Raw genomic sequence first — 27,698 nt, 5'->3', positions numbered from 1 at the left:
TGAAGGGAAAGTTTTATAGGATGACAATTACGCCCACTTTATTATGTGGTACGGAATGTTGGGCCGCCAAGAGACATCATATTCAAAGAATGAGTGTAGTTGAGATGTGTATGTTTCGATGGATGTGTGGAAATACAATAAAAGATAAAATTTGAAAGGAGGAGATACGTAAGAAGGTAGGCGTTGTATCCATTGAAAATAAGATGAGAGAAAATCGTTTACGGTGGTTTGAACATATTCGGCGAAGGCCTAATGATGTTCCAGTTAGAAGGATGGACAAATGGAAAAATATATTAGTCAAAAGAGGTCGGGGTAGGGTTAAGAAGACTTGGATGAAGATGATAAGAAAGGATATGAATGCTTTGAACCTCACCGAGGACATGGCATTGGATAAAAATGGTTGGAGAAGGATTCATGTGGAGGACCCAGAATGATTTTTTTTGTTCATATCGCCGACCTCAATTGTTTTGGGATAAAGGCGTAGTTGTTGTTGTTGTTTAAACTAGCTGACTTAAACAATTATGAGTTGTTGACTTAAACAACTGGTAACACCAAGACGCTGAATCGGGTGAGCATGCATAACTGATCAACTGGCCAATTATTTGGCTGTTAATCGTAAAATTTAAACATTTCAAATGTTTAACTAATTCAACATGCTTAAACTAAATAAAGATGACTAAACATATTTTTCACCTGATGAAGCATCATAACATGTTGAAGGAAGAAGGAAAAAACACACACGATAAAATAAACTTACTTTTTCTACACGCCAACGTCAAGAATTGAACCAAGCTCAAGGTTTTGTGTCCACCTTTGGAGCAAACCTTCGACTTACAGCTTGGCCCAATTTCACTAAGCTACCAAAATATTTTTTTTCATACTCACCCCAAGGGTGAGACCTTGATTTAGAGGGACCCCTTCTCTCGTTAAGACATGAGTTTGAATTGGCTTTATCTCCAGCCACATTTTCCTAAATCAAGCAAAAATCACACTAATTAATTTTAATTAATAAATCATGACTCTTTTAAAAAGTGGTTGCAGAGATTTTAGGAGTACCGAAATGATATCCAACAATTTTGGTTTTCACATGCATGTCTCAAAAAACTTGATTGATGAAAATTTGTTTGGCAAATCACAATGAAAGACGTAATAGAGGTTTGGCTTGCAAGGTGCTCTTATGTTGGGCAGTGTAATAGGTATTGAAAAAATCTTGTTTAACCAATCCATGGACTTGCAAATAAAAAATTGGCATGTTAATTGTCAAAGACCAAAGTTCGCTTAGTCAATTCCATCTTAAAAGTCATCAATGAGTGTAGTTGTTATCTATCGTCTTTCAATTGAGCTACTTGCCCTTCGCATACAAAAAATGTCTAACAGACATAGAGAGACAACATGAGTCTCCTGCAAGCATGTGTGTTGCATGTTTCAAGAATTTGTATGGGTCTTTATGTGATTTCTTCACACTTACATACATCGTGAGTAAGTCCTAAGGTTGGAGTTTTCTCATGTCAAAATGACATAATTCATGTTTAATTTTCAGATGAGCTCATCCTTCAAATAGGTGTTACTGTCACAATATAATCTTGTACAAGCCACAAATGTATGCAATAATATGAAAGTGTTTACGAACAAAACATAATTTACTCATTCAAATATCAATGAATTTTATTAAAAACTTATTCAAGGCCATAAAGAAATCCAACACCAGAGGACCCTCAATTATACTTTCCTACACCTTCTCAAGTCATGCTTCTCTATGACATGATTGACCTACTCCATCTAGTACCAGTAAGCAAAATGAACAACCTTGCACAAGGTGTTCAAAATCAGCTAGGCTCATCTTTGTGGTTAGTCGAGCCGAGCTTGAGCTAAAAAAGTGGAGCTTCAACTGGCTTGTTCAGAAGTAAAAACACTAATTAAAAGTTGAAGGTTACTATTAGAAGATTCAAGATTGCATGGATCATTCTGGATGAATTTGATGGATCATGTTGAATCTCGATAAATCCTGCTGGATCGTTTCTCATCCTCATCCACATCAATCATTGCCTTGTTTTCTATTCTCTATCTTAAGCATGAACGTCCTTTTTGGTAGCTACCGATAATTGTTTAACAACTATCCAATTCCTATCAAGATTTCTTTGTATGGTTTTTGGCATATGTATTTAACTTTTGTACCTATGTTATGTGCATCAATAAGAAAGTATCCTCCTGCCTTGCCCCGTGGACATAGGCCTAATGGCTGAACCACATTATGTTTGCTTGACATTGCCTATTTTTCAAGCTTGCATGCATTCTAACATGGTATCAGAACCCTTTTGAGCCTGATGTTATTATGCTTCTTTGTTCATCATGGAGTCGGCTGCCAAAGTTCTTGTTGCAAAACAAAATTCAACTCTTAAAATCACTACGGTTTCCTTGAATGGATCCAATTACATTTGATGGCCAAAGGACGCCACTCTTTTTTTTGAGTGAAAAATCTAGACTAGGCTATATCAATGGCAAAAATCAACCCCAAAGCAAGGAAGATCCGAAGTATGAGGACTGAGAGTCGGGAAATCATTTGGTAATGTCTTGGTTACTGAATTCCATGGATTCGCACATTGCCGAAAGCTTTCTCTTCTTAGAAATTGCTAGAGAGTTTTGGGAAGCCCTACAAGAAGTTATGTCGAGAACTATTTGGCCCGAGTGCATCAACTCCAGCATGAGATTGTGTCTCTCAAATGAGACGATAAACCTTTTCATGAGTACCTCGGCATATTCAGAGGCATGTGGGATGAATTAACCCAATATCACCCAACCACTCATGATCCTGACATTGTCAGGCAATGTGTGGAGGAGGATAAAGTATTTGGTTTGCTTGCTGGTCTTCATGACAATTATGACGCCATCCAAAGTTAGTTTCTTATGACCACACCATTATCCTCCGTCAACATTGTTTGCTCCATCATCCAGCGAGTGCAAGCAAGACAAAAAGTCATACGGCCCAGCGTTAAGACGACTGATAATGAACAAGAAACAATGGCATTTTAGGCTAACTCGATTCCCAGAAATAACTTGATACAAACCGGTACAACCTACGACAAAAAGGAAAAGGATAACAATGCTGAAAGAGCCAAAATCCGATCCAGGTTCAGGTGCAACTATTGCAAGAAACGTGGGCATACCCATGATAGGTGTTGGGAACTCATGGGAAGACCCAGACATGATAAATCGCAAAACACAAAGAGTGAGATGGCTTAAACTGTTATAGTGGAAGAACTTGAAAAAAAAATCAACAAATGAGCAAAGCTCATTTAGCCTCTACGCAGCTACAAACCGCTGATAAAAATGCTCCCGTAGGTAATAAACTCACTCTCCTTATTGGAAAAAACCCACCAGGGATGGATTATTGACACGGGTGCCACTAATCACATGATGGGCGGACTTGAACATGCTGTTGATGTTCGATTATCTCTCAATAAACCCGTGTTCATAGTTGATGGCGCGTTGGTTCCTGTTCAATGAATTGGTACTTCATATTTTCTGCACCATGATAAATCATCTGACGATTTATATGTCCCAAGTTTTCCTTCGAGCTTAATGTCCGCCACTAAGGTAACTATGCACTTGAATTGCATTGCTATTTTTTCTTCTAAAAGTGTTGTTTTTCAGGACATTCTGGTGAAGAAGGAAACTGGTAGAGGATATGAATGTGATGGGCTATATATTCTTGATCCACCTGACAAATGAATGGTTGCTTGCCAAACTCGGGAGAGCATGTTTGATTTATGACATTTTAGATTTGGGAACTCATCTAATCGTGTGCTACATAGTTTATTTCCTAATTAACCTTTTGATAATGCATGCTTGTGATGCTTGTGAGTTTGCTAAATCTACTAGGTTGCCTTTTCAATCATCTAAAACTAGAAGTGATATGTTTTTTTATTTGGTTCATACTGATGTTTAGGGTCATGCACCCGTTGATTCTTACATGGATTACAAATACTATATTGTGTTCATTGATGATAATTTTTTTCATACTAACCCCAAGGGTGAGACCCTTATTTAGAGGGACCCCTTCTCTGGTTAAGACAAGAGTTTCAATTGGCTTTATCTCCAACCACATTTTCCTAAATCAAGCAAAACTCACACTAATTAATTTTAATTAATAAATTAGGACTATTTTAAAAAAGTGGTTGTATAGATTTTAAGAGTACATAAATAATATCCAACATTTTTGGTTTTCACAAGCATGTCCCAAAAAACTTGATTTATGAAAAATCGTTTGGCAAATCATGTTTTTTATTCAATAAACTTTATTATTATCATATTTTAATATAACTCACAATGAAAGATAGAGGTTTGGCTTGCAAGGTGCACTCATGTTGGGCACCACAATAGGTATTGAAAAAATCTTATTTATCCAGTGCATGGGCATGCAAATAAAAAAATGGCATGTTAATGAAAGTGTAGTAGGATCGAGGCAACGAGCACTAGAGGGGGGGTGAATAGTGTTTTAAAAAAACTGTCTGCGGAATATTGACGGATTTTGCAATTTGAAAAGCAAACACACAAAGAACACAAAATTTATCCTGGTTCGGTCTTTTCCGACCTACATCCAGTCCCCAAGCAAAACTAACTTGAGATTTCTACTATCAACCTTGTGTAACTACAAGATCATACAGACCAAATTCGGTCCCACTTTCAGTAACACACCTACTGAAAGCAAATAACTCCTTTAAACCAAGGAGTCCTTCCTTTTATAGAAAATAAGTAACAACTTACAATACAACCTATGAGCCCTTCTTTTGAATGCAAATGAGATGCAATTGGCTTTTGAGATTGTTGAAATACTCTACTCACGAATTCACTATTTCTCAAAGGAATTTGAGTGAAAAATATCACGTGAGTGAGAAAATGAGTATGAGTGAAAAGCAAAAAGTAATTGATTCAAATTGATTGAATTGAAGTGCTTTTGAGTGTAAAATGCACTCATATTTATAGTTGAAAGTTTCCATACGTTGAGGGTATGAAAGGGTGTTAAAACACTCCATTTTGAACGATCAAAATGTTTGAAAAATGAAAAGACACGCCTTTCTGAAGTTTCATGAAAAACGATAAAATTAGTCGACTGAAACAGTAGTTAGTCGACTAATAGTTAGTTATTAGTAGACTGACAGTTATCGTGAGTCGACTGATCTGTTTATCGAGCCGTTTGAAAATCTGAACTTTTAAAACTTAGTCGACTAGATATAAAATTAGTCGACTGATAATATCATCAGTAGACTAAAAAACCTTTCAGTCGACTGCTGCTAAAATCTTCTAAAAAACATACATTCTGTCCGATCGACTGATAAAAGCATTAGTTGACTGCTGCTAATTTTTCCAGAAAACAGACATTCTGTCCAGTCGACTGATAAAACCTTCGTTCGACTAATTTGACAAAAATGACTTTTTGAAAAATATGACGCGAAAGGATTAGTCGACTGGTGAGTCTATTGGTCGACTAATAAACACGAAAATTTAAGAAAAGAGTTTTCTAAAAAGATTTTCATGAATGGTTCTTTTAGAAAAGTTTTTCTAAAGACTTTTTAGGTAAAATGCAACATAAATATGCACTCTAAGTAAGGCTCTTACAAGAATCTAAGACTTTTAATGAATTTAACATTTGCACAATAGTCTTCAAAGATTCTTCATCGAATTCTTCAATTTCTTCATTGCCTTAGCTGAAATGCAGTTGATTTCACTTGCTCATCATCAAAACCTTGTACTTGAAGTATCATGTAAGGCTTCATTGTCGTAACAATTAATTGTAGAAGACCAAAGTTTGCTTAGTCAATTCCATCTTAAAAGTCATTAATGAGTGTAGTTGTTATCAATCGTCTTTCAATTGAACTACATGCCCTTCGCATACAAAAAATGTCTAACCGACATAGAGATACACAATATGGGTCTTTTGCAGGCATGTGTGTTGTATGCTTTAAGATTTTATATGGGTCTTCAACTGATTTCTCCATGCTTACAGCATGAGTAAGTCATGAGGTTGGGATTTTCTCATGTCAAAATGACATAATTCATGTTTAATTTTCAGATGAGGTCATCCTGGAAATAGCCGTTAGTATCACAATATAATATTGTACAAGCCACAAATGTATGCAATAATATGAAAGTGTTTATGAACAAAACATAATTTTACTCATTCAAATATCAATGGATTTTATTAAAAAATTATTCAAGGCCATAAAGAAATCCAACACCAGAGGACCCTCAATTATACTTTCATGCACCTTCTCAAGCCATGCTCCTCTATGGCATGATTGGCCTTACCCATCTAGTACCACTAAGCAAATCAAACAACCTGACACAAGGTGTTCAAAATCAACTAGGCTCGTCTTTGTGGTTAGTCAAGTTGAGCTCGAGCTAAAAAAGTGGCGCTTCAGCTGGCTTGTTCATAAGTAAAAACATTAATTAAAAGCTGAAAGTAACGACTTTCCGGACTTGAACACTAAACTTATTCCTTGCAAGTCAAATGCATAGGTTATTTACTTTACACTATTGTGTGATATATATTCAATATATATGAAATAGCTCTTTTACTACCAATTAGCTTTTATGAGCTGAGCGAAACCAAACACTTGTTCTTCATGTTAGGCATATTCATAGGTTCGAACGAGCATAACACAAGCTCAACTATGATTAGCTCGTCTTGTTTTCCAGCCCCCAAAAGAGACCTGAGCATTGCCACCAACATCACGAGTCTCGGTGAGTCTATAATATGCGTCCCATGGCTCATGAGGTCTGTTATCTTATTGACCAAGCCATAAAAGAGATGCCTATGTAGGCGACACTATTGGCACCTTCCCCTAATGCTGATGCTGCAACCTGCTCGTTAAGGCAATGTGGGGGGTGGTCTTCCCACCTCCTAGCATTGCTAAACCTCTCTTTATTGGCTTTACCATCCTTGTTATTTCTTCTTTTTTCGCATAGAGATGCAAATGGGTTATATTCCTGATGGCGATTGATTACGACCAGTTTGCATCCTTACTTTAAGGATAGGGATTCTCTATTTGGTGGGGGTTTCGAGCAAGCATGAACCACCATTGGCCAAACCCACCTTGATCTCCATGTCCTCAAACTGCATCAAGCAAGATTATAAGGTTGTCAATGGATTGGAATCGTAAAAATCCACGTTAAAAAAAAAGGAAAAAATGTGTTAGACCCGGATCCAAAACTCGATTAGGGTTGAGGCACCTCTTCGTGCCTTTATAAGGCAACACAGAGGGAGGGGCAAGAGTCTCATTCAAAACCCTCCCCTCTGCATCGTAGCCCGTCTCTTTCTCTCTCTCTCCTCCAATCTCCCTCTCATTGTTGTCGACGACCACCGCCATCGACGACGACAGTGCTACCGACCCTCCCTCTCTGTTACCCTCTTCTCCCTCTCAGTTTCCTTACCTCTAGAGCTCCCTCTATCACCGAAACCCCTATCTTGCTAGCAACGTCACCCCTCAGGTAACCCCCCCCCCCCCCCCCCCCCCCTTTCTCCCTCTTCCTTGTACTCTCTTTATCTCGTTGTCTTTCTTTTCGGCTTCTTTTGTTTTTTCGGTCGACAGGCAAAAGCGATACCCTTGATTGTCTTCTTTTTCTTGGTCGGCAGGCAGGGGCTTCGCCCCTTCTTGTCTCCCTATTCTGGCCGAGAGGGGCAATGCCCCTACCTATCCTCTTTTTCCAACCGGCAGGCAGGGCTTTGCCCCTGCCTGTCTCCTTGTTTCGGTCGGCAAGTAGGGGCACCCTTGTCTGTCTCCTCTTTGGTTTTCGTCGCCTCTGCCTCTCCATGTTTTTCTGTTAAGCAAGGGTGAATCCCCCTACCATTTTTAGTTTCGCCCCTGCCGCTTTAGCTATCCAACAAGCAGGGGCAAGAGCCCCTGCCTCTTCCTGACTTCTCGACAGGCTGCGTCCTGTTTTTCGACAGGCAAGGGTGAAGCCCCTGCCATCCGTATGGTCAAACCGACAAGGCAAGGCCCCTGCCTGCTCTGGTTTTCGGAAGGCGGGGGTTGGGCTCCTGCCTCCTCGGATTTTTGACAAGGGCCTCGCCCCGTACCCCTCTTCGTTTCCGTGACCAGCAATGGCTTGTTCCCTATCCCTTCTTACCTCTTCAATTTTTTTTTTTGTACATACTAATGTATTGTATTTTTGCAGCTTGCATAATGGTGCATGTCTGTGCCTCATGGCCTAAGCCCATCCTCACTTACGTTCGCAGGCGTACGCCGAACTGCAACCCTCCAAGGTAAGGGCAAGTTGCGTGAAAGGAATATGAACAAACAAAATGCTAAAACAAATGAAAGATAATTAAAAAAAAAGGTAAAAGCGAAGGATATATATATACATAACATATATTTTTAACTTAAGGATGCGGTTTCGTGATCCTTGTCCTATTTACTTTTATGTATTTACTTTTTTTTGCCATCGTGCTTTATGTGCTTAGGCTTACTTTATGTATTTATTTTTTTTATTTACTTTATTGTTATCGCCACACTTTATGTGCCCAGGCTTATTTTTCTTTGCATTTACTTTCCGTTGCTGCCACACTTTATGTGTCCATGCTTACTTTCTGCATTTACTTTTCTGCACTTACTTCATGTCATTACGTTTATGCTTTTAATTTATGTCGTCAATGCGCTTGATGCGCACATGCTTATTTTCTGCATTTACTTCTGTCTTTACTTTTCTGTTGTCGTCGTGCTTTATTTGCTATCACATTTTTTGTTATTTGATGCTTTTGTTCTGAGCTGCCACTAGTGCGAGGCCTTGCTTCATGTGTTCGTCCAATGCAAGCCTCGCAGAGCATGTGGGTGCACATACCAATTTTTGCTCTTTTCGAAGAGATGTGAAATTGCATACCAACACTCCAGTCTCGAGAAGGGGTGTCCCTGTTTGGATTACAAACTTCTCGAGTGAGCAACCATGCATAGGAAAGCTAGCATTTTCCTCTACGTTGCTAGATGCAACTAGCTTCAAACCTAGTCAGGTTACTTGAGAAGAATGTTTGGATCTGCAACGATCCTAAGCCTTGCACGATACTTTTATGGTGTAAACTAAGCATGAACTTACTTATATTATGCAAAGCTCTGTGTTGAGTTATATTTTGAGAAACCCGTGCCTGCCATCGTAGTCGTATCTTTAGACAGGGGTGATATGTTGTACTATAATGAGTAGCATGAGAGGTCAATGATAGCTTTTGTTTCTTATTGTCTTAATTTTATGCACCTATTAGTTTTTCATGAGACTGATTCATTCTATTGGCATAAGTGACAAGCAGAATGCGAGATGGCCTCAGACTTCACTCTCCTGCTCGCAGTTTTGAGCCCTGGTCACCTATTTGAGTTTTGAGTTTGTAAAAAGGAGAACCCTAACTTTTGTACAATGGATAGTTTTTATAATGAATATTTTGGCTCACTGATTTGCTTGTTAAAATGTTTTTGATAATGATGGCTTAATGATAAATTTTTACGGTAATGTGCCTAAAATTGTAAACTTGTTTTGCTTTAAAAAAAATGTTTTTGTTGATAAAAAAAAAGAAATATTTTCTAAGTATTTTAAAAAATTTACATGTTCAAAATCTTGAGGCGTTTCAGGGGTTGGGCTGAATAACCAACCAAATCAGTATATGACTAATAGAATTTGGTAAAGAAGGTACTATTCAATTAATAGTTGGATTTGGATTTGATACTCAGCTTTGCATCTAAACCCAAATCTGATCAATAGTCTGAACTAAGGGTGGCAAAACCTGACACGACCCGCCAACCCGTTTAATAAACGGGTCGACCCGCCTAACCCGTTTATTAAACGGGTCGGGTTCGGGTTGGGGGTATGCCAACCCGCCAACCCGGCTGACCCGTTTAATAAACGGGTTAGTCGGGCGGGTCAACCCGACCCGCCAACCCGTCGACCCGCCAACCCGACCCGCGAACCTGAGAACCCGTTTACCCGACCCAACCCATTTATTAAATGGGTTGGCGGGTCGTGTCGGGTTACCCGTTTATTAAACGGGCCGGGTTCGTGTTTGCCACAGCCGACCCGTTTAATAAACGGGTTCGGGTTCTGGTTGAGGTATGCTGACCCGCCAACCCGTCGGGTGGACCCGCCAACCCGACACGATTGCCACCCCTAGTCTGAACCAATTACATGTAACCATATTTGATCGGTTAATCAGATCTCGATTTGGCATTACCTTTTTCCACCTGACTCTGACTCTAAACCCGAACACGATTAGGCAAGCTCCAATTTGGCCGATTCAACAATACCAAAAAAAAGAAAACAAATACTTGTAACCGAAACAAGTTCCTCCCGTTTACATCTGTAAACAAGAAGGAAATCATCATTATACAAGTAAAAGAGTTGCTCAATTAAGAAGATAGATAACGAACCATGAGGGTTAAATGATAATTGCAGCATCACTTTTAATGACAATTTTGATGGAACTAAACTCCCAATTTTTCAATTAACCACAGGACGGACCTGAATTCGGTGGACCCGGGTCGACATTGCCAATTTACCCAACTTGCTTGTGGGAGGTCATAAAACGTCCGACGAGCAGTATTTATTACGTGGCAAGAAATAAGCAGAAGACCTTTTTTTCTCAATCTGACTATATCATACAAATATTTTCCCATCTAATTTTCTTCTCTCCCTCTTGAGGTTTCCCCGGATCAAACCTCTCTCTCTCTCTCTGATCTTGCTTCCCTTCTCCCTCATGATCCGAGAAAGAGACGTATCTGTGTTGGCGTTGAGGATCTCTGGTACGCCTCCCCCCCCTCTCTCTCTTACTTTTATTGTTTTTGCAAAAAAAATGGATGTTCTTCGTTCTACTTTCTTGATTTCCGCTTTGATCCTTCGTTGCTTGAGATCAAGCGTCTCCGCAGCAAACTACGTTTCTTCTCCTGGCGGTTCCTTATACTACTTTGCAGGGCCTGTTTGGATGTTTCCATTTATTGAGATAAAATGGGATTACACTCAACTATTGTTGAGATTCCTTTTTTTTTTTGTCTTGGATTTTTGTTATTTCAGTATTTTGCCTCTTTTGTGGTTTTATGAATAAGCATGCATTCCATGGTTTTCTAATCGGTTCTTCTACAGAAAGCACACTTTTTTTTTTCCATCTGCGGACAGTTGGATTCATGAGTTATGCTCTATGTGTAAATGGTCCATTATGATGTTTTTCAAGTTCTCGAAATTCACTTTTTCTTGTTGAACATGTATTGTTGAACAAGGGATTGTGCTTACGCGGGTTGCGATCCTCTGTTATATGTATTTGCGTACAATTAAACTGGTTAGACGAAAAGATTTCTAGTACTCCACAATTGAACTGGTTAAGTGATAAAAGTAAAACTGAAAATTTTGAAATCTGAAGAAACTGCGAAAAAAGCAAGAATTTCATTCTTCCCAACTGTAGTACATCTCTGAGCTGTCCACCATCCTCATTTGTAGCAGTCTTTTGCTCTCCTTTTGCCACCGATTCCCTGCTGTTGCCTCTTAGTTATCTAGGTTATTCTCGAAGAAAACTTTCTTCATATTTTTTCTGTTGCTTCTCAGGTTGTCTGGATGATTCTACGGTGAAGCTTCTTCAGAATTTTCACTTTATTATTTACTAATTTCAAATATCTTGTTTGTGTTTTTGGTTAGTCATCATCACTATTTTTCTGCTTGAAATCGACAGCTTGTTATTCTTTAGAGTTGTTCAAATCCACATGTGGTTACTCGATTTTATGTGTGGATGATCTAGTGTATAACAATTGTTAAATATTGTCATAATGAACAGGAAGTTGTTTTTTGATGATAATGCAGGTGTTAAGTCCGAGTAAGGGCTTCGATTAACAGATTGTCTTCAAGCAATGGTACTACATTTTCTCCATTTCAGAACTATCTTTTTTGTTATTAATTTCAGAACATTTTATGTAGATGTGTAGGTTCTATTGGATGACAGTCGGTGAATTTTTCTTTTGTGAGGCGTTCACTTTCTTCCTTAATGTTTTCTTATCTCATATGTAATTTATACAGGATTTGTGCATCATTCAAAAGGTTTTTTTGTTCCACCCCCACATAAATGATTTGGGAAATTTATTTTTTCCTTGTTTAGTGGTGCTATTTTGGGTTTACATTTACGATATTGGTTGGTTAGCTTTATTGGTTAAAGTAAATTAATGAGAAGTTTGAGAAAGCAGTTTAAAAGCTTGTCGAGTCAACTTGGTGATTCAGTTGACCTAGCTCGACTCAGTCATTCACCTGGTAAAATGCAAATTATATATATATATATATATATATATATATATATATATATATATATATATATATATATATATATATATATATATATATATATATATGTCCCTACTGAAAAGTGTAATATTTTAGTTTTTTGTTTCAGTTTTTTTGCACATCTGACCCTCCAGATGTGATCTACATATTAAATTTAGCTGAAACCAGTGTAACCGATATTTTGAAAATATTGCAATAATATCAGTGATTTGAGGTCAACAATATTATCGGCAATATAATGATATATTTTTAAAATATTGCCAAAACTCAAAATATCACAATAATTTTGGGAAAAACTCATTTTTTATACTTTAAGCTTACATTTTCTATTTTTTGTTTCTTTTATATTTTAAAACCTTTTAAAACTTGTTTCTTTATATTTTGAAAGAAAAATAATGCAAGACTTATTATTTTCTTATCTTTTTTATTATTATTTATAGTTTTTTCAATGTTTTAAACTCTTGAGATTTTTTCGAGAAAAACCAATTTGAAAATCTCTCCAAGAAAAACCTTCGGCAAGAAATTACCTTGAATGATACAAGTGACTCTGGTAGAAACTAGAGTTACCAAAAGCTTTATGGATAGTTGGGAAGCGTGCTTCCCAAAAACTCTCTTCGGAAGCTCAACTTCCGAAATTTGATGGAAATCTTGATTCTCCCAGGCTTCTCCTATGCTTCCCATATGTTTCTTTTCTGCTTCCCTACATACTTTCCATGCGCTTCTTTCATACTTCTTTTCATGTTTTCCATGTGCTTCTTTCATGCTTCCCACTCACTTCCCGTGTACTTTCTCTAAATTGGTAACCGTCATTTTTAGATTTTGAGAAGTTTAATTCTTACACTACAAAATTATGAAATTTAAGAAGTCATTTTTATGTTAGCTTTTATTTCTTTCCGTTCAATTAGTATCTCGTTTCCCATTTGATGGTATATCACTTCCTTTTTTTTATTTCTTATTTCTCTTTCAAATTGATTCATCGCTTCATGCTTCTTTTAAATTTTAAAATGCCTCGCTTCTCGCTTCCACTTCTCATTTTGTTTCCCACTTCCGCTTCCTAGTTTGGCAACCTTGGTAGAAACCATGGTTACAATATAGCGGCTATATGTAGTCATATATCACCATTTGCTTCAGAACCTATAAATTTCTCAAAAAACAGCCAAAAGAAAATGCATCAGGATATATCACGATAATTTTTTAATTAAAATCTCGATAATTTTCCTTTCTTTTGTTCTTTTTCCAGATTTTGTCTTCCAAAATGATGTAGGATTATGAAGAAACCAATTTTTAAGGTATTTATGTGCAAATCTTTGCAGGTTGCACTCTATTTACCTTCTTTTTTAAATTTTTTTTCTCATACCATACCTTTCTATTTAAGCCTAAATTCCTTTAATTCATTGTATAATCTAAGTTTTTATTTGTGTGTTACAATATGTTAGTTGTTTTCATTTTGATTTGTGGTTTCACTTAAACTTTTGCTTCTGTAAAAATTACCTTCTCAAAAGAAGACTTTGCATCTTTTGTCTTTATCAAAGTTCAAATGGGTTTACATATACTTTTGACCATGGTAGAAACTGACCTTTGGATCATGTTTTCCTATGTGTATGCCAGATTTTATGAGGGTTGAAAAATCAATGGCCTACAACAAACCAAATTTTCAAACCTCAAAAAAACACATTTTTACGTTGAAAAACTATGATCAAGGGTTGATTGCTACTGAACACAACCATGAGGTCAGATTTGGTCAAAACAATCTCCTCTATGAGTTCCAACTTGGGAGTTCCTTACCCACAAGGGTAGCAAATGCTATATATATAATAAAAAACTTTATAAACTAGACAATGTAGGATATTAAGATCTAACCTTTGCTTTAGTCTCCTGTTATAAACAACAAAGGCAAGATCATTTAGCCATGAGTGCTCCCACCTATTTCTTTTCTTGGTGTGGATGTGCTGAAAAGAACTTCAATTTTTTCTTGTACCTTGGTAGATCACTTATAAAACACCTCCTAAGGGTCGGTTTTGGGTAGATATCTCAACAAAATAAATTTTAGAGCTTGGTTTTGGGCAAATCCTCAAATTGCTAAGGTGATTTGATCAGAAAAGCATATAGGTTTTTTTTTTTTGCTTTATCTGTGAAAATGGGGTCAAAATGACCCCTCCTATGTTTAAAACTCTCCATTTTCCCCTTTCAAAAGTGGTTGGATACCACTTCTGAGTTCTGACCATATGGTACGGGTTGACATGACTTGATAATCTTAATTTAGCCAATTTTTGTTGTAAATCATGCAGCTTATGAGTTGATAAAATGATACGTCATAGCGTATTGTATGACACAATGTGATCTTTATAACATTGCTGTGGACTTCAGAAGTTCTGGTAGAACAACTCAGTACAACATGGGTTGGCTGATGCAGATGGAGTCAAGTAAGGCTGCCCTGAGTATGCTAAAGACTTCTGAGTCTAGCAAGATAACGACAAGCTTATAGAAGCTTGTGGAGTTGTCTAATTTTGCCTAAATAATGCTGACGTTTTGACTGGGATATTTTCCAGTAAGGACCTGATGAGGTTGATTTGGTCTGAGTCCTGAACAGCCCTAGGTGACTCTTTCAAGTTGATGCAATTATTCAATACTCATCTTGGTCATGAGGACTTTATTAAACTCATGGTATCTACGGCTAACTTTTTAAGGACTTGGCTGATCAACTATGCCTTTGACAGTTTTGTTAGTCTCAACTCTTAGATGAGCATCATTGAGTTTTGGCCAATCTGTAGTTGTTGATCTAAGTCTGCATGCTGTGGTTTCACTTTCATTCTATGCAATGTGCTTTAACACATGGTTGTCCTTAACTCCTTCCAGTTTGAATGATATGATTTGCTGCTTTCTGAAAAACGAATAGTTTTAGATATTGATTGACATCTTATTCATAGTTGGCAAACCCGGCGAGTCGACTAGGAAATCGTCCGAGTCGACCTGGATGGGACCCCAACTGGGTCACGATTCAGGACTGCCGATCCAACCCATTAAATAAAAATTTTAATCATGTATTTTATTATTTTAATGCATAATTCTTATAGAAAGTCACTTGTTATGAAGAATCTAATATTGTTCAATGAAAAAAGTTAATAATCATGTATAATTATATGTTTTTGCAACTTATCTATTGACTTATTAGCTTGAAGTTTAGTTATTTCCATGTCTTATTCATGTGCTTACACTATAAAATAGAGTCCTGACTCGTCCGAGTCACCGAGTCAACCCGCTGACTCGGTGACCCAGTAGGGGTACGATCCGAGCCCGTGTCACGAGTTTGCCAACTATGATCTTATTTTCATCTACAATGTAACAATCAACTCATTCCCAAGAAGTGGTTTGAATTTCTCTTTAAGCCTAATCTAGTTATTCCTTAAAAAAATTTCCCTTGTTCTGTCATTGGTTCTTTTTCAGTTTTATTGATGGGATTTCATTTTGTATGCAACATCATTTTTCATTTCTTTTCTTGTTTCAAATGCACTCTTAAATAATTAAACAAAGATTTTTTTTATCATTTTCCCTTTTTGTTATGGACCTTCAATCCTAAAATCATTTGTTTTTCTTTGTTCTAACTTCTAAGCCATCTCTTCTCTTGAAAAAGTTCATACCCAAATGCCTATGAGGAGGACCTTTAGAGATCTTTTCTGTGTGTTTTATATGTTCTCTGATGTTTGCCTTCATTTTCTTCTTTTCTATGTTGTCTCTGGTTCAACTCGCTTCAACTGGTTTCTTTCTAAATATCAATATGTGCAATGATTTGCATAAGTTGGAGTTGTTTTAATCTATTTCTACTTAACCAACTTAAATTGACGGGATGATAACCTCACAAATCTCATCATATCAAGGAGTCATCTTTGAACATGACCACCTCATAAGAGGAGCATTGGGGGAGGCATGCCGGTGGGGAACATGATGTTTGCTTTATCAGCAAATGATGCAAAAGACCATGCACGAGTATGTGTGAATGCATGCATGCATGTGAGCACATATGTACACGTGCCTGCATGTGTGTGCGTGTCACATACAGATGCAGGAAATGATACTTCTGATTGGGTGCGGATGGAAGTAGAACCTGATTGACAGATAAACTCATGTTTTGTTGCAGTTGGATAAATTATACAAAAATGAGGCATGCTAGAAAAGAAATATTCAACACCTAAAATCAGACATAAATGATCCTGTTGCACCATCTAAATCTTCAATTGATGGCTGCATGACATTGTCCCTAATGAATAACTGAGCTCATCTTTACTGCAATGCTTAGTATATGCATGTCCCTATATACATGCATAATAAACTTGGTTGTCAAAGGCTAGGATCTGCCCCACCGCCTGAGCTTTTGGGTTTGGGCGGTGGGGCCCTCTTTTACCGCCTAGGCGACACCTAGGCTGTTATCACCTACGGTTAAAACCAAAAAAGTGTCTTTTTTAAAGCTTATTTGACCACTTGGTCAACCGTGCCAAAGGAGGAAACTATAAAAGGGTTTCGCGGCTTTCGCCCTTTTTTCCTTCCCCTTTTCTCTCTCTCTCGCCCTTCTCCTTTTCGTTGTTGTAGCAAGAAGAAGAAGGAGAACGAGGTACGCTCCCTCCCTCTCTCTCTCTCTCTTTGTTTCTCGGTTTCTCACTCACTCACTCACTCACTCCCTCTCTCTCGGTTTGCTCTCTCCAGTCTCCATCCTTTCTCGGTTTTCTTCTTCTTCTCTTCCCAGCCTTTTTTTCCTTCTCTTCTCTTTTTTTCTTCTTTCCATTTTTTTCTTTCTCTTTTCTTTTTTCCATTTTTTTCTTCTTCCAATATTTTCCTTCTCTTTTCTTTTTCCTTTTTTCTTCTTCTTTCTGTTTCCTTCCTTTTTCCTTTTTTTCTTCTTCTTCCTCTCTCTCGGTTTGCTCTCTTTTTTTTTTATTTCTGTTACTCTCTCTATCTTTTTTTTTTCCTTTTTTCTTCTTCTTCTCTCTCGGTTTGCTCCCTCCTGTTTTTTTTCTTCTTATTCTTTTTTTTTTCTCTCTCTCTCGTCTTCCTTTTTCCTGGTTCTTTTCTTCTTCTTCCTCTCTCTCAGTTTGCTCGCTCTTATTTTTTTCTTCTTATTCCTGTTTTTGCTATTGTTTATGTTTTTCAGTATATAAATATATATATATATATATATATATATATATATATATATCTGTGTGTGTGCAATTCATATATAATCTGTTTTTCTGTTTCTGAGTTATATTTTAGTTGATTGTTTCTGAATTATATTTCTGGTTGACTGTTTCTGAGTTATATAACTTATATTTCTGATTGACTGTTTTTGAGTTATATATACCTGTGTGTAATTCATATATAATCTCTTTTCTTATCTTATCACAGTGCACACTTCTCACACACACACACACACACACACACACACACATATATATATATATATATCTGTTTTTGAGTTATTTCTGGTTAACTATTTCTGAGTTATGTTTGTTAGTTTTCGAATCTTTATAGTTTAGAGATGAAGATTATCATATGGACGTTGGTTAAATGTGATGTTTTTAGTCATCATGAATTATCAGAACTTCGGTTATGACGTATGACATTTTAATATAACTTGGATTTGAATTTAATATTGTTAAGGTTTTAATTGTGTTTAAAACTTTAAATCAAGGTTGCCAGACTAGGAAGTAGAAGCGAGAAGCGATGCATTTTAAAATGTATAGGAAGCGGCAAGCGAAGAATAATAAATAAATAAATAAATAAATAAATAAATATATATATATATAAGAATTGAATGAGAATCAAAAGAAAACACAAATAAAATTAAATAAAAGTTATTAATATTAAATTTCATGATTTTTTAGTGTAAGAATTAAATTTTTAACAAAATCTAAAAATGATGACTACCAATTTAAAGAAAGCACATGAAAGTGAGAGAAGAAAGAGAAAACACATAAAAAACATGAAAAGTTGAGTAAGAGAATGTTAGTTTTGGATCATGGATCCGAACCGCACCACATTCCAAGAATCCATCTTGGGATGCATGGGCGCTGGCATGTTTGTAATTTGTTTTTACTTTTTGTGTAATGTCATACTATGTACAACACTTATAAATAATAAGTAAAAGAGGGAAACTGATGCAGAGCAGACCCAGAACATCCCAGGCACCCAGATCCAACAACACACATAGTTCGTCTCGGGTCTGGGTCCGGACCCGAGACCTGGATCCAGCCAAAACCCTTTAAATAGGCTGCCTAGGGTTTTGTGAAGGGGAGACATAATTAAAAAGATTGCAGCAGCATTTTCCTTTTCAGCAGTTCCTTTTCCTTTGTCGTTTTCCTTGATTCTTCCTGTTTTGCATTTATATTTTTGCCATTAAGTCTTTGCTTGTTCTGTTTTCTTCTTTTTTTTATTTCTTTTCTGTCAGACGTAGACACGGTGCAACAATGCCTGTCTTGTTTTCCTTTTACTGTTCCCTTTGATTCCCTTGTTGCTTAGGGATCATTATTTATTAGTCAGTTCCTGTTAGTCTGAGTTATGCATTGTCTCGCTGATTCCCATTGAAAATAAGGAATAAAGTATCGTTCATTGCTTGGGTGCCCCTTTTCATTGTTTATTTGCACTGGTTCGTGGCATGACTTGGGTCGTGTTTTCAGTTCAGCCCACAACACACGGTCATCGCTCCTGTGTTTGCTGATTTCCCTTGCAATAAAGAAAATAAAGCTACACACCATCGTTTGGGTGGTTTTCATTTGACTGCGTCTGTGCATTGTTCAACGTGGGAACCGTGATCTTCAAATCAACACCCAAGTGGGGTCGTGCCCTCATCTGCCGAGGCCAACGTGCTAGTCGACTCTGCATCACAGTGTCGTGTTTTTCTTCCTCCCTAAAGTTGTGATCTATTTTCGCTGCATCAACGTAGGGTCCCCATTAACATAAAGTTGTGATTTGTTTCCGCTGCATCAGAAACCCTATTGCCGCCGACCCCTCTCTTCTCTCTTTACCTCATCTCTAACCCTTGCAGGTGGATATTTTTGACATGGTATCAGAGCACAGGCGCGGAAATCAATCATCTAGCTAAAGGACGTAGGTTTATTTCTGTCCCTTCTTCCTAAATCAGTTTTTGCTTATTTCCTCCTTTTTCTTAATCCTCTTTCACGTCATTCCAATTTTTCTTTTTGGTTCTTCTCATTCTCAATATTTCTGGTACGCACGTCTTAACATCCCGAGTTTTTGTTTTTCTCCTCAAAATATTTCTGATTCTTTCCCTTTTTCTGGCCGAGTTTTTGTTTTCTCCCCAAAATATTTCTGATTCTTTCCCTTTTTCTGGTTCGCACGTTACTATTCTCTGTGTAACGTGTGTGCTGGTATCATTTTCAGCACACAACAACATTGCTGTTTTCCTCTTTCTTTGCATAACGTGTGTGCTGATATTATTTTCAGCACACAACATTGTTGTCTTCTCTTCAATACACTGTTAGAACAGTTTTGGCTTCTCATTCTTCATATAATCCATGGATTCCAAGTTGAACCCTAGTTTTCTTACTCACCTCATGACCCACAAGTTATCTCATGATAACTACTTTGGAAACGTCAGATTGTGCCCTTTATTCGCAGTCATGGTCTTTATGGGCATCTAGATGGGCGATCACCCGCCCCATCTACACATATCATGCAAGAAATAACAGGTGAAGATGAGAAGGTGAGTCAACTTCGAACCACCAATCCTGCTTATGACATATGGGTACAACGGGATCAGACATTAGTTGCTTACATAACTTCCACACTTTCTGATCGTGTTTTACAAACTATTTCTGATGATCAATCTGCTGCCGAGTTGTGGAATGGACTAGCTCATTCCTTTTCTCAGGTTTCTGAATCTCGGGCTTTGTAACTCAAGTGGCAATTTCAATCCATGCGAAAAGGAAACAAATCTATTACAGAGTTCATGGGGGATGTCAGGGTTATTACAGATCAGTTAGCTGCCATTGGAAGTCCTGACCTGAATATTGCATGTTTTGCACAACACTCCAGGTTGTCTCAGTTCTTCCATGTTTTGATGATCTTCAATCTAAGCTTTTGCAATATGAGGTCACTTTAAATCAGGAACACGCGTCAGATGATACTCATCCTGTGATGATGGCACATGCGCCTATTCAAACAGGAGCCTTATTTACTCCTCCTCGTCCACATGGACCAACTATAAACAAAGGAGGATTTCTACCTACACTAGCTGGAGGAGGCCTTGGCTCAGGCAGTGTACCACGAGGGGGACGTGTTCCTACTTGTTTTCTATGCAACAAGCGGGGACATGTTAAAGCAAATTGCTGGTACAATCCTCAGAACCAGAACAAAACAGGGAGGCCAGGGCAGAGGGCAACTCAAACGTTTGCACGCACTCCTCAGGGACAAGTTCTTCCACAGGACGTACAAAATATCCTTATGACTACTTTCAATCAGATAAACTTGCGTCAAAATGATGATGGTATATGGTATATTGATTCAGGGGCAGCAGCACATGTTACTTCTGATGTAGGTAAATTTTCTCACTTGACTCCTTACACTGGAAATGACACTATAGTCATAGGAGATGGATCTCACCACCCCATCCCTCACACTGGAAATGTCTCCCTTTCTTTGCCTGAATCTCAATTGCCCTTGTCAAATGTCTTACTCACACTTGCTATTCAAAAGAATATTCTATCTGTCTAAATTAGTTGATGAAACAAATTCTTCCGTTGAATTTACTCTTTCTTCTGTTTATCTTAACGATCTTCACACCAAGAAGATGCTCGCTAAAGGTGAATGGCGCGGGAACATGTACGTCTTTGAAGAATCTCATGTGCCTTTGAAGACGTCGTCTTCCGTAGCCGTGGCTTCTTCAGCTCCTTCCTTTTCAAAAATTTTCAGTCGATCCACAGATCATAGTTCTTCATCTAGAGTCTTGAAACTTAATAAGCCAGACTTATGGCATCTTCGTTTGGGTCATTGTAGTCAAGTTTTTCTTGACAAGTTGTCTGCTAAAGGTCTAATACCCGCAGTCAGTTTAGAGTCAAAATGTTCAAGTTGTCATTTATGCAAAAGTCATGTACTTCCTTTTCATAATATCAATAAAAGAGCAACAAAGCCTTTTGAGATTATATGCTCAGATGTTTGGGGTCCTGCGCCCACTGCCTCTCTTTCTGGATCTCGATACTATGTACTCTTTCTTGATTCTTACACTCGATTTAGTTGGATTTACTTCATGAAAAACAAACATGAAGTTTTCAAGTTGTTCAAACAGTTTCATGCACTAGTCCAAAACCAATTCAATACCAATGTTGTATATTTCTAGTGTCATGGGGGTGGGGAGAATACATATCCCATGATTTTAGTGAATATTTGAAGGAGCATGGCATTACACGTAACATTTCTTGCCCTCATACCCCTCAACAAAATGGAGTAGCTGAGACAAAACACAGACATATTGTTGAGACAACCTTGAGCATGACCCACACTGTGGGTATTCCCTTCTCTCTTTGGACCGAGGCTTTCCATACAACTGTTTACGTTATCAACAGGTTGCCCATGACCATCCTTGAAGATAATTCTCCATATTTTGTTCTTTATAATTGTCATCCATCATATGAAGAACTACATCCTTTTGGTTGTGTATGCTATGTTCACATTGATCATTCATTAAGAAATAAGTTTCAAGACAGAGCTGTACAGTGCAAGTTTCTTGGGTATGCAGATGACTATAAGGGATACAGGTGTTATGATCCTCATAAAGGCAAAATTCGGGTGTCTAGAAATGTTGTTTTTGATGATGAAAATTTTGACACTCTGGGTTCGACTTCCACAGATACAACAACAACAACAACAACAACAACAACAACAACTACGCCTTCATCCCAAAACAATTGGGGTCAGCGATATGAACCAAAAAAGAAATTCATTTTGGGTCTTCCATATGAATCCTTTTCCTCCAATCATTTCTATCCAACGCCATGTCCTCGGTGAGGTTCAAAGCATTCATATCCTTTCCTATCATCTCCATCCAAGTCTTCCTAGGCCTACCCCGACCTCTTTTAACTAATATATTTTCCCATTTCTCCAACCTTCTAACTGGAGCATCATTAGGCCTTCGCCGAATATGTCCAAACCACCGTAAACGATTCTCCCGCATCTTATTTTCAATGGGTGCAACACCTACCTTCTTACGTATCTCTTCGTTCCGAATCTTATCTTTTATTGTATTTCCACACATCCATCTAAGCATCCGCATCTCAGCTACACTCATTTTTTGAATACGATGTCTCTTGGCAGCCCAACATTCCGTGCCATATAGTAAAGCGGGTCTAATAGTCGTCCTATAAAACTTTCCCTTCAACCGCAATGGCATTCTACGATCGCACAACACTCCAGTAGCACTTTTCCATTTCATCCACCCAACCTTTATCCTATGATTTATATCTCCATCAATTTCTCCATACTTTTGAATGATGGATCCCAAATATTTGAAATAATCATTCACCGGTATATCTTGCTCACCAAGCTTCACTACACTCCCATCACTACTTCGTTGCTTACTAAACCGACATTCCATATATTCAGTCTTACTCTTACTCAACTTAAAACCTCTAGCTTCCAATGTCTGTCTCCATAATTCTAACTTAGCATTAACCCCAGCTCTAGACTCATCAATCAAAACAATATCATCAGCAAACAACATACACCACGATACATTTTCTTGAATTGATCTCGTAAGCTCATCCATCACTATCACAAATAGGAAAGGGCTTAAAGCAGATCCTTGATGTAACCCAACCGTTATCGGAAAATTGGTTGTCACCCCTCCACAAGTGCGGACATTGGTTACTACTCCTTCATACATATCTTTAATTATACTAATGTACTTGAGAGAAACACCTTACTTCATCATTGTCCACCAGAGAACGTCTGTAGGTACTCTATCGTATGCCTTCTCTAAATCAATAAAAACCATATGCAAATCTTTGTTCCTCTCTCTATATCTTTCAAAAAGTTGTCTAAGAAGATGTATAGCTTCCATAGTTGATCTTCCAGGCATAAAACCAAATTGATTCTCCGATATCATGACAACCTTCCTCAACCTAGACTCAATCACCCTCTCCCAAAGTTTCATAGTATGACTCATGAGTTTTATACCACGATAGTTTGTGCAATCTTGTATATCACCCTTATTCTTATATAAAGGCACCAAAGTACTCTTCCTCCACTCATTAGGCATCTTATTTGTTCGCCAAATTAAGTTAAAAAGATTTGTCAACCATTCTAAACCTTTCTCTCCCAAGCATTTCCAAGCCTCGATAGGTATACCATCTGGGCCAACTGCCCTTCTTGATTTCATTCGACTTCCACAGATACACAGGACAATTATGATCCTTGGCTCAGTGACTCACTTTTATATGACTCGTTGCCTTATGAGGATTCATCTTTATTGACAGACAATAAACCCTATACTTTCGATGTGGAACCGCATATGGAAGACATTCCTCCTACAAAAACATCCTCACGTTTTTCTGGTCTTGTTTATTCTCGTAGAGCTCATCCAGTCAATGATGAGACTCCTCTACGACGTTCCATTCGGATTAGACATCCTATAGATTGCTGGGTAAGTTATAACAATTTCTCTTTGGATTTTCAAACATTTCTAACCAGAGTGTCCAAAGAAACAAAACCTTCCTCCTTTCATGATGCTGTACATTCCCGTGCCTGGGTAGAGACGATGAATGAGGAAATGGAAGCATTGCATGAATGCAATACATGGGAAATTGTACCAAGGCCAGATAATAAGAATGTTGTAGGGTCCAAATGGGTGTACAAGATCAAGCACAAACCGGATGACAGTGTTGAGCGCTATAAAGCTCGTCTGGTCGCACGAGGCTTCACACAGCAGTATGGGCAGGACTATGATGAAACGTTCAGCCCAGTAGTAAAATTGGGCACCGTCAGGATTATCATTGCATTGGCATTACAACATGGATGATCACTCAGTCAACTTGATGTTAAAAATGTCTTTTTGCATGGTGAACTAAAGGAAGAAGTTTACATGGAGCAGCCACCTGGTTATAGTATGCATGATTCATCCAATTGGGTATGTAAACTTCAACGCTCTCTTTATGGCTTGAAACAAGCCTCTCGATCTTGGTTTGAGAGTTTTTCCACGGAGATCCAGCATCATGGGTTCATTAAAAGTGTTCTAGATCAGTGTTTCAAAACTCGCCGAGTCAACTCGTTGACTCGGCTCGGCTCGGCCCTCCAGCGAGTCAACCCGGCAAGGCAAACTCGGTTTGCCAAAACTCGAGCTTGACTCAGCTTGACTCGGCCTGACTCGACTTGACTCGGCCTGACTCGGGCGAGTTCTGGGATGTTTGAAATTTGTTTTTTGAGTTTCAAATGGTAATGATATATATACATATATGCAGTCTACTGTTTACTGTCTGTACAATCTAGTTGAAAAATCATAGGTGCAAGTTGTATCTAAGCAATCTGACCTCATATATGTGTTCAACATGGTTTATTTGCTAGGAATCACACCTTTATTATATTTTTTATGTAAAAATATGTTTTTTTGAGTCATGAAATTTTTGGCATATTGTAGGCCATTGATTTGTGAAGCCCTTGAGAAACTTGCTTACATGTTGACAAACTATTTGAAAAAAAAAATTGTGTTCTAATAGATTGTATGTACAATTGACTGTCTAAAAACATACATTGAAAAACTTACTCTATTGGCAAAACCAGGAGATTTTTGTATGCATTTGCTTTTGTCAAATAAAAATGGTCTATTTTGCAGTTTCAGACCTTGTTTACCTCAAAATTGGGATTGATATGAAAAATCAGATAAACTGTTGAAATGGAGAACCAGGTCTTGAGTAAGGCTAAAAGAGTCTAGTGCTTTCTGCAAGCTGATGAAATGGTTTGGGAGTCGGGACTTAAACTAGCAAAATTAATGAATTTTTGCTTGTCGTGACCAACTGTTCTACATCTAATAAACTTTTAATCTTTAAACTCCCAGATTTCTGTGGCACATGACAAATTGACTGTCAAAGTGCTTGTATAGATATCAAATTCAATTATTCAAGCAAACCTCTATAGCTCTTTGCAGTTGTTTTTATATTCTTACAGACATTTGGAGACTATGTTTACTCAAAAACATGGTTTCAGACAAATTATATATTGTTTTTCTTTTAAAATCAAAAGTTAACAAAACCCGGTCCGAGTCACCGAGTTGACCCGCCGAGTCACGAGTCAATAAAGAACGAGTCTAGTTCCAAGTCACGGGTTTTAAAACCTTGTTCTAGATCATTCATTGTTCATATTCAAAAGTGATTCAACTATTGTTTGGGTGCTTATATATGTTGATGACATCATTTTTACCGGGAGTGATGAGGTTCACATATCTTGGGTTAAGTCTATGCTGATGGCTAAATTCAAGATGAAAGACTTGGGTCCCTTGCGATATTTTTTGGGTGTGCAAGTTGATAGTTGACATGAGACTATTACATTGAGCCAACATAAGTACACCATTGATATTTTACTTGCTACAGGGATGGAGAATTGTAAACCAATTATCACACCTTGCCTTCTAAATCATAAACTAAGTGCTAAAGAAGGCACTACTTATCATGATCCTACTTTGTATCGTCGAGTTGTAGGGATGTTACAATACTTAACATTCACTAGGCCTGACATAACATACTCTGTCAATCAGGCTTCACAGTTTATGCATGCTCCTACAGACGTACATATGGAAGGAGTAAAAAGGATCCTTCGGTATTTAAAGGGTACGATTGGAGATGGCTTGATGTACACAAGGACACAACTTATATGTCAGGGCATCGACTATTCACCTACACAGACGCGGACTGGGCGGGTGATCCTGACGAGCGCAGATCAGTTTCGGGGTATTGCATTCTTATCGGCAATAATATTGTAACATGGAGTAGCAAGAAGCAAAAGGCAGTGGCGCGTTCTAGTACTGAAGCAGAATATCGTGCAATGGCAACAGAAACAACCGATGTTACATGGGTGAAACATCTACTGCAAGAATTACAAGAACCGATCTCGTCCTCTATGCTTCTTTGCGATAATCAGAGTGCTATTAATATTGCCTTCAATCCCATCCTTCAATGTCGCACGAAGCATATCGAGATCGATCAACATTTTGTTAGGCAAAAGGTGGAAGAAAAAAAAATTGAACCTGCATATGTTCGGTCAGATATGCAAGTTGTTGACATCTTTACCAAGGGATTATCCACTCATCAGTTTTGGGCACTCAAAGGCAAGTTGAGCATGATCAAAGACCATACTCAACTTGAGGGAGGCCGTTAGTTTTGGATCATGGATCCGAACTGCACCACATTCCAAGGATCCATCTTGGGATGCGTGGGCGGTGGCATGTTTGTAATTTGTTTTTACTTCTTGTGTAATGTCATACTATGTACAACACTTATAAATAATAAGTAAAAGAGAGAAACCCTATTGCCGCCGACCCCTCTCTTCTCTCTTTACCTCATCTCTAACCCTTGCAAGTGGATATTTTTGACAGAGAACATATAAGAAAAATAGATGAAACATGTGGAAAGCATAGGAGAAGCGTGGGGGAATCAAGGTTCTCATCGAGTTTTGGAAGCGAAGTATCGCACTTCCGAAGCGAGTTTTCGAGAAGCCGGCTTTTCACCTATCTAAGAAGCTTCCTGTAACTCTGGTTTAAATTAAATATAAAGAATGCTGAATGCATTCACAATCTCCAACAACGGAGAAATATAAAAAGAGATCAATACATAAGTCCACTATGGGACGATACATACACAAGCTTTATAAAAAGCACAACTAAAATAAAAAGACTCTTTTATTGAAAGAGTGAGCATGAAAAATGCTTAAGAAATACAGGGGGTCACCCCTATTTATACAAAGAGAGAGGGCTGAAAAAGGAGCCAAAAGGGGGGATCCCAAAGAGTCGTTGGGAGCCCCAACGACTCTATTGTGGGCCCCTCTTTTGGCGTGAATACAAAATAAAAAGATAAAAAAATAAAAAGGAAATAAAAAAGGTTTTAAAGAAAAATACATTGTTTATTAAAACAATGTGAAAAGACTATAATACCCCTATCGAGTATTATAGTCTTATACATATAATTTAACACCCTCCCTCAAACTTTATGGGGTGATGACGGAAAGTTTGCCAAGGAGAAACATAAAGCGAGGCGCATGAAGTGTTTTAGTGAAAAAGTCTGTTAGGTGATATTTTGATGTGACATATGGCAATGCAACTGTTCCACGTAGATACTCATCTCGAACATAGTGGCAGTCCATTTCAATATGTTCGGTCCGTTCATGGAAGGTGTGATTTGCAAGCAATATAAATGACACTTTTATTATCGCAACACAGT

The 27,698-nt window shown here is 37.8% G+C and overlaps 1 protein-coding gene across 2 annotated transcripts in view; it reads left to right on the top strand.

Moving 5' to 3' along the window:
- Positions 1–10,630: 10,630 nt before the first annotated feature.
- Positions 10,631–27,698, top strand: part of LOC149840942 (vacuolar protein sorting-associated protein 26A-like) — a 59,847-nt gene continuing 42,779 nt past the window's right edge. For both annotated transcript variants that reach the window (XM_090003490.1, XM_090003487.1), the window contains exons 1-2: positions 10,631–10,775; positions 11,821–11,870. In XM_090003490.1, coding sequence (XP_089859616.1) covers positions 11,868–11,870 — 3 coding nt within the window. In that variant the 5' untranslated portion in view covers positions 10,631–10,775; positions 11,821–11,867. The remainder of the gene's footprint in view (positions 10,776–11,820; positions 11,871–27,698) is intronic.

The sequence above is a fragment of the Nuphar pumila genome, chromosome 4, assembly GCF_984573655.1.
Source record: "Nuphar pumila chromosome 4, dmNupPumi1.hap1.1, whole genome shotgun sequence".
In the NCBI taxonomy this organism is placed as follows: domain Eukaryota; kingdom Viridiplantae; phylum Streptophyta; class Magnoliopsida; order Nymphaeales; family Nymphaeaceae; genus Nuphar; species Nuphar pumila.
Note: the sequence above shows the minus strand (reverse complement) of the source record. Positions and strands in the feature narration are given on the sequence as shown.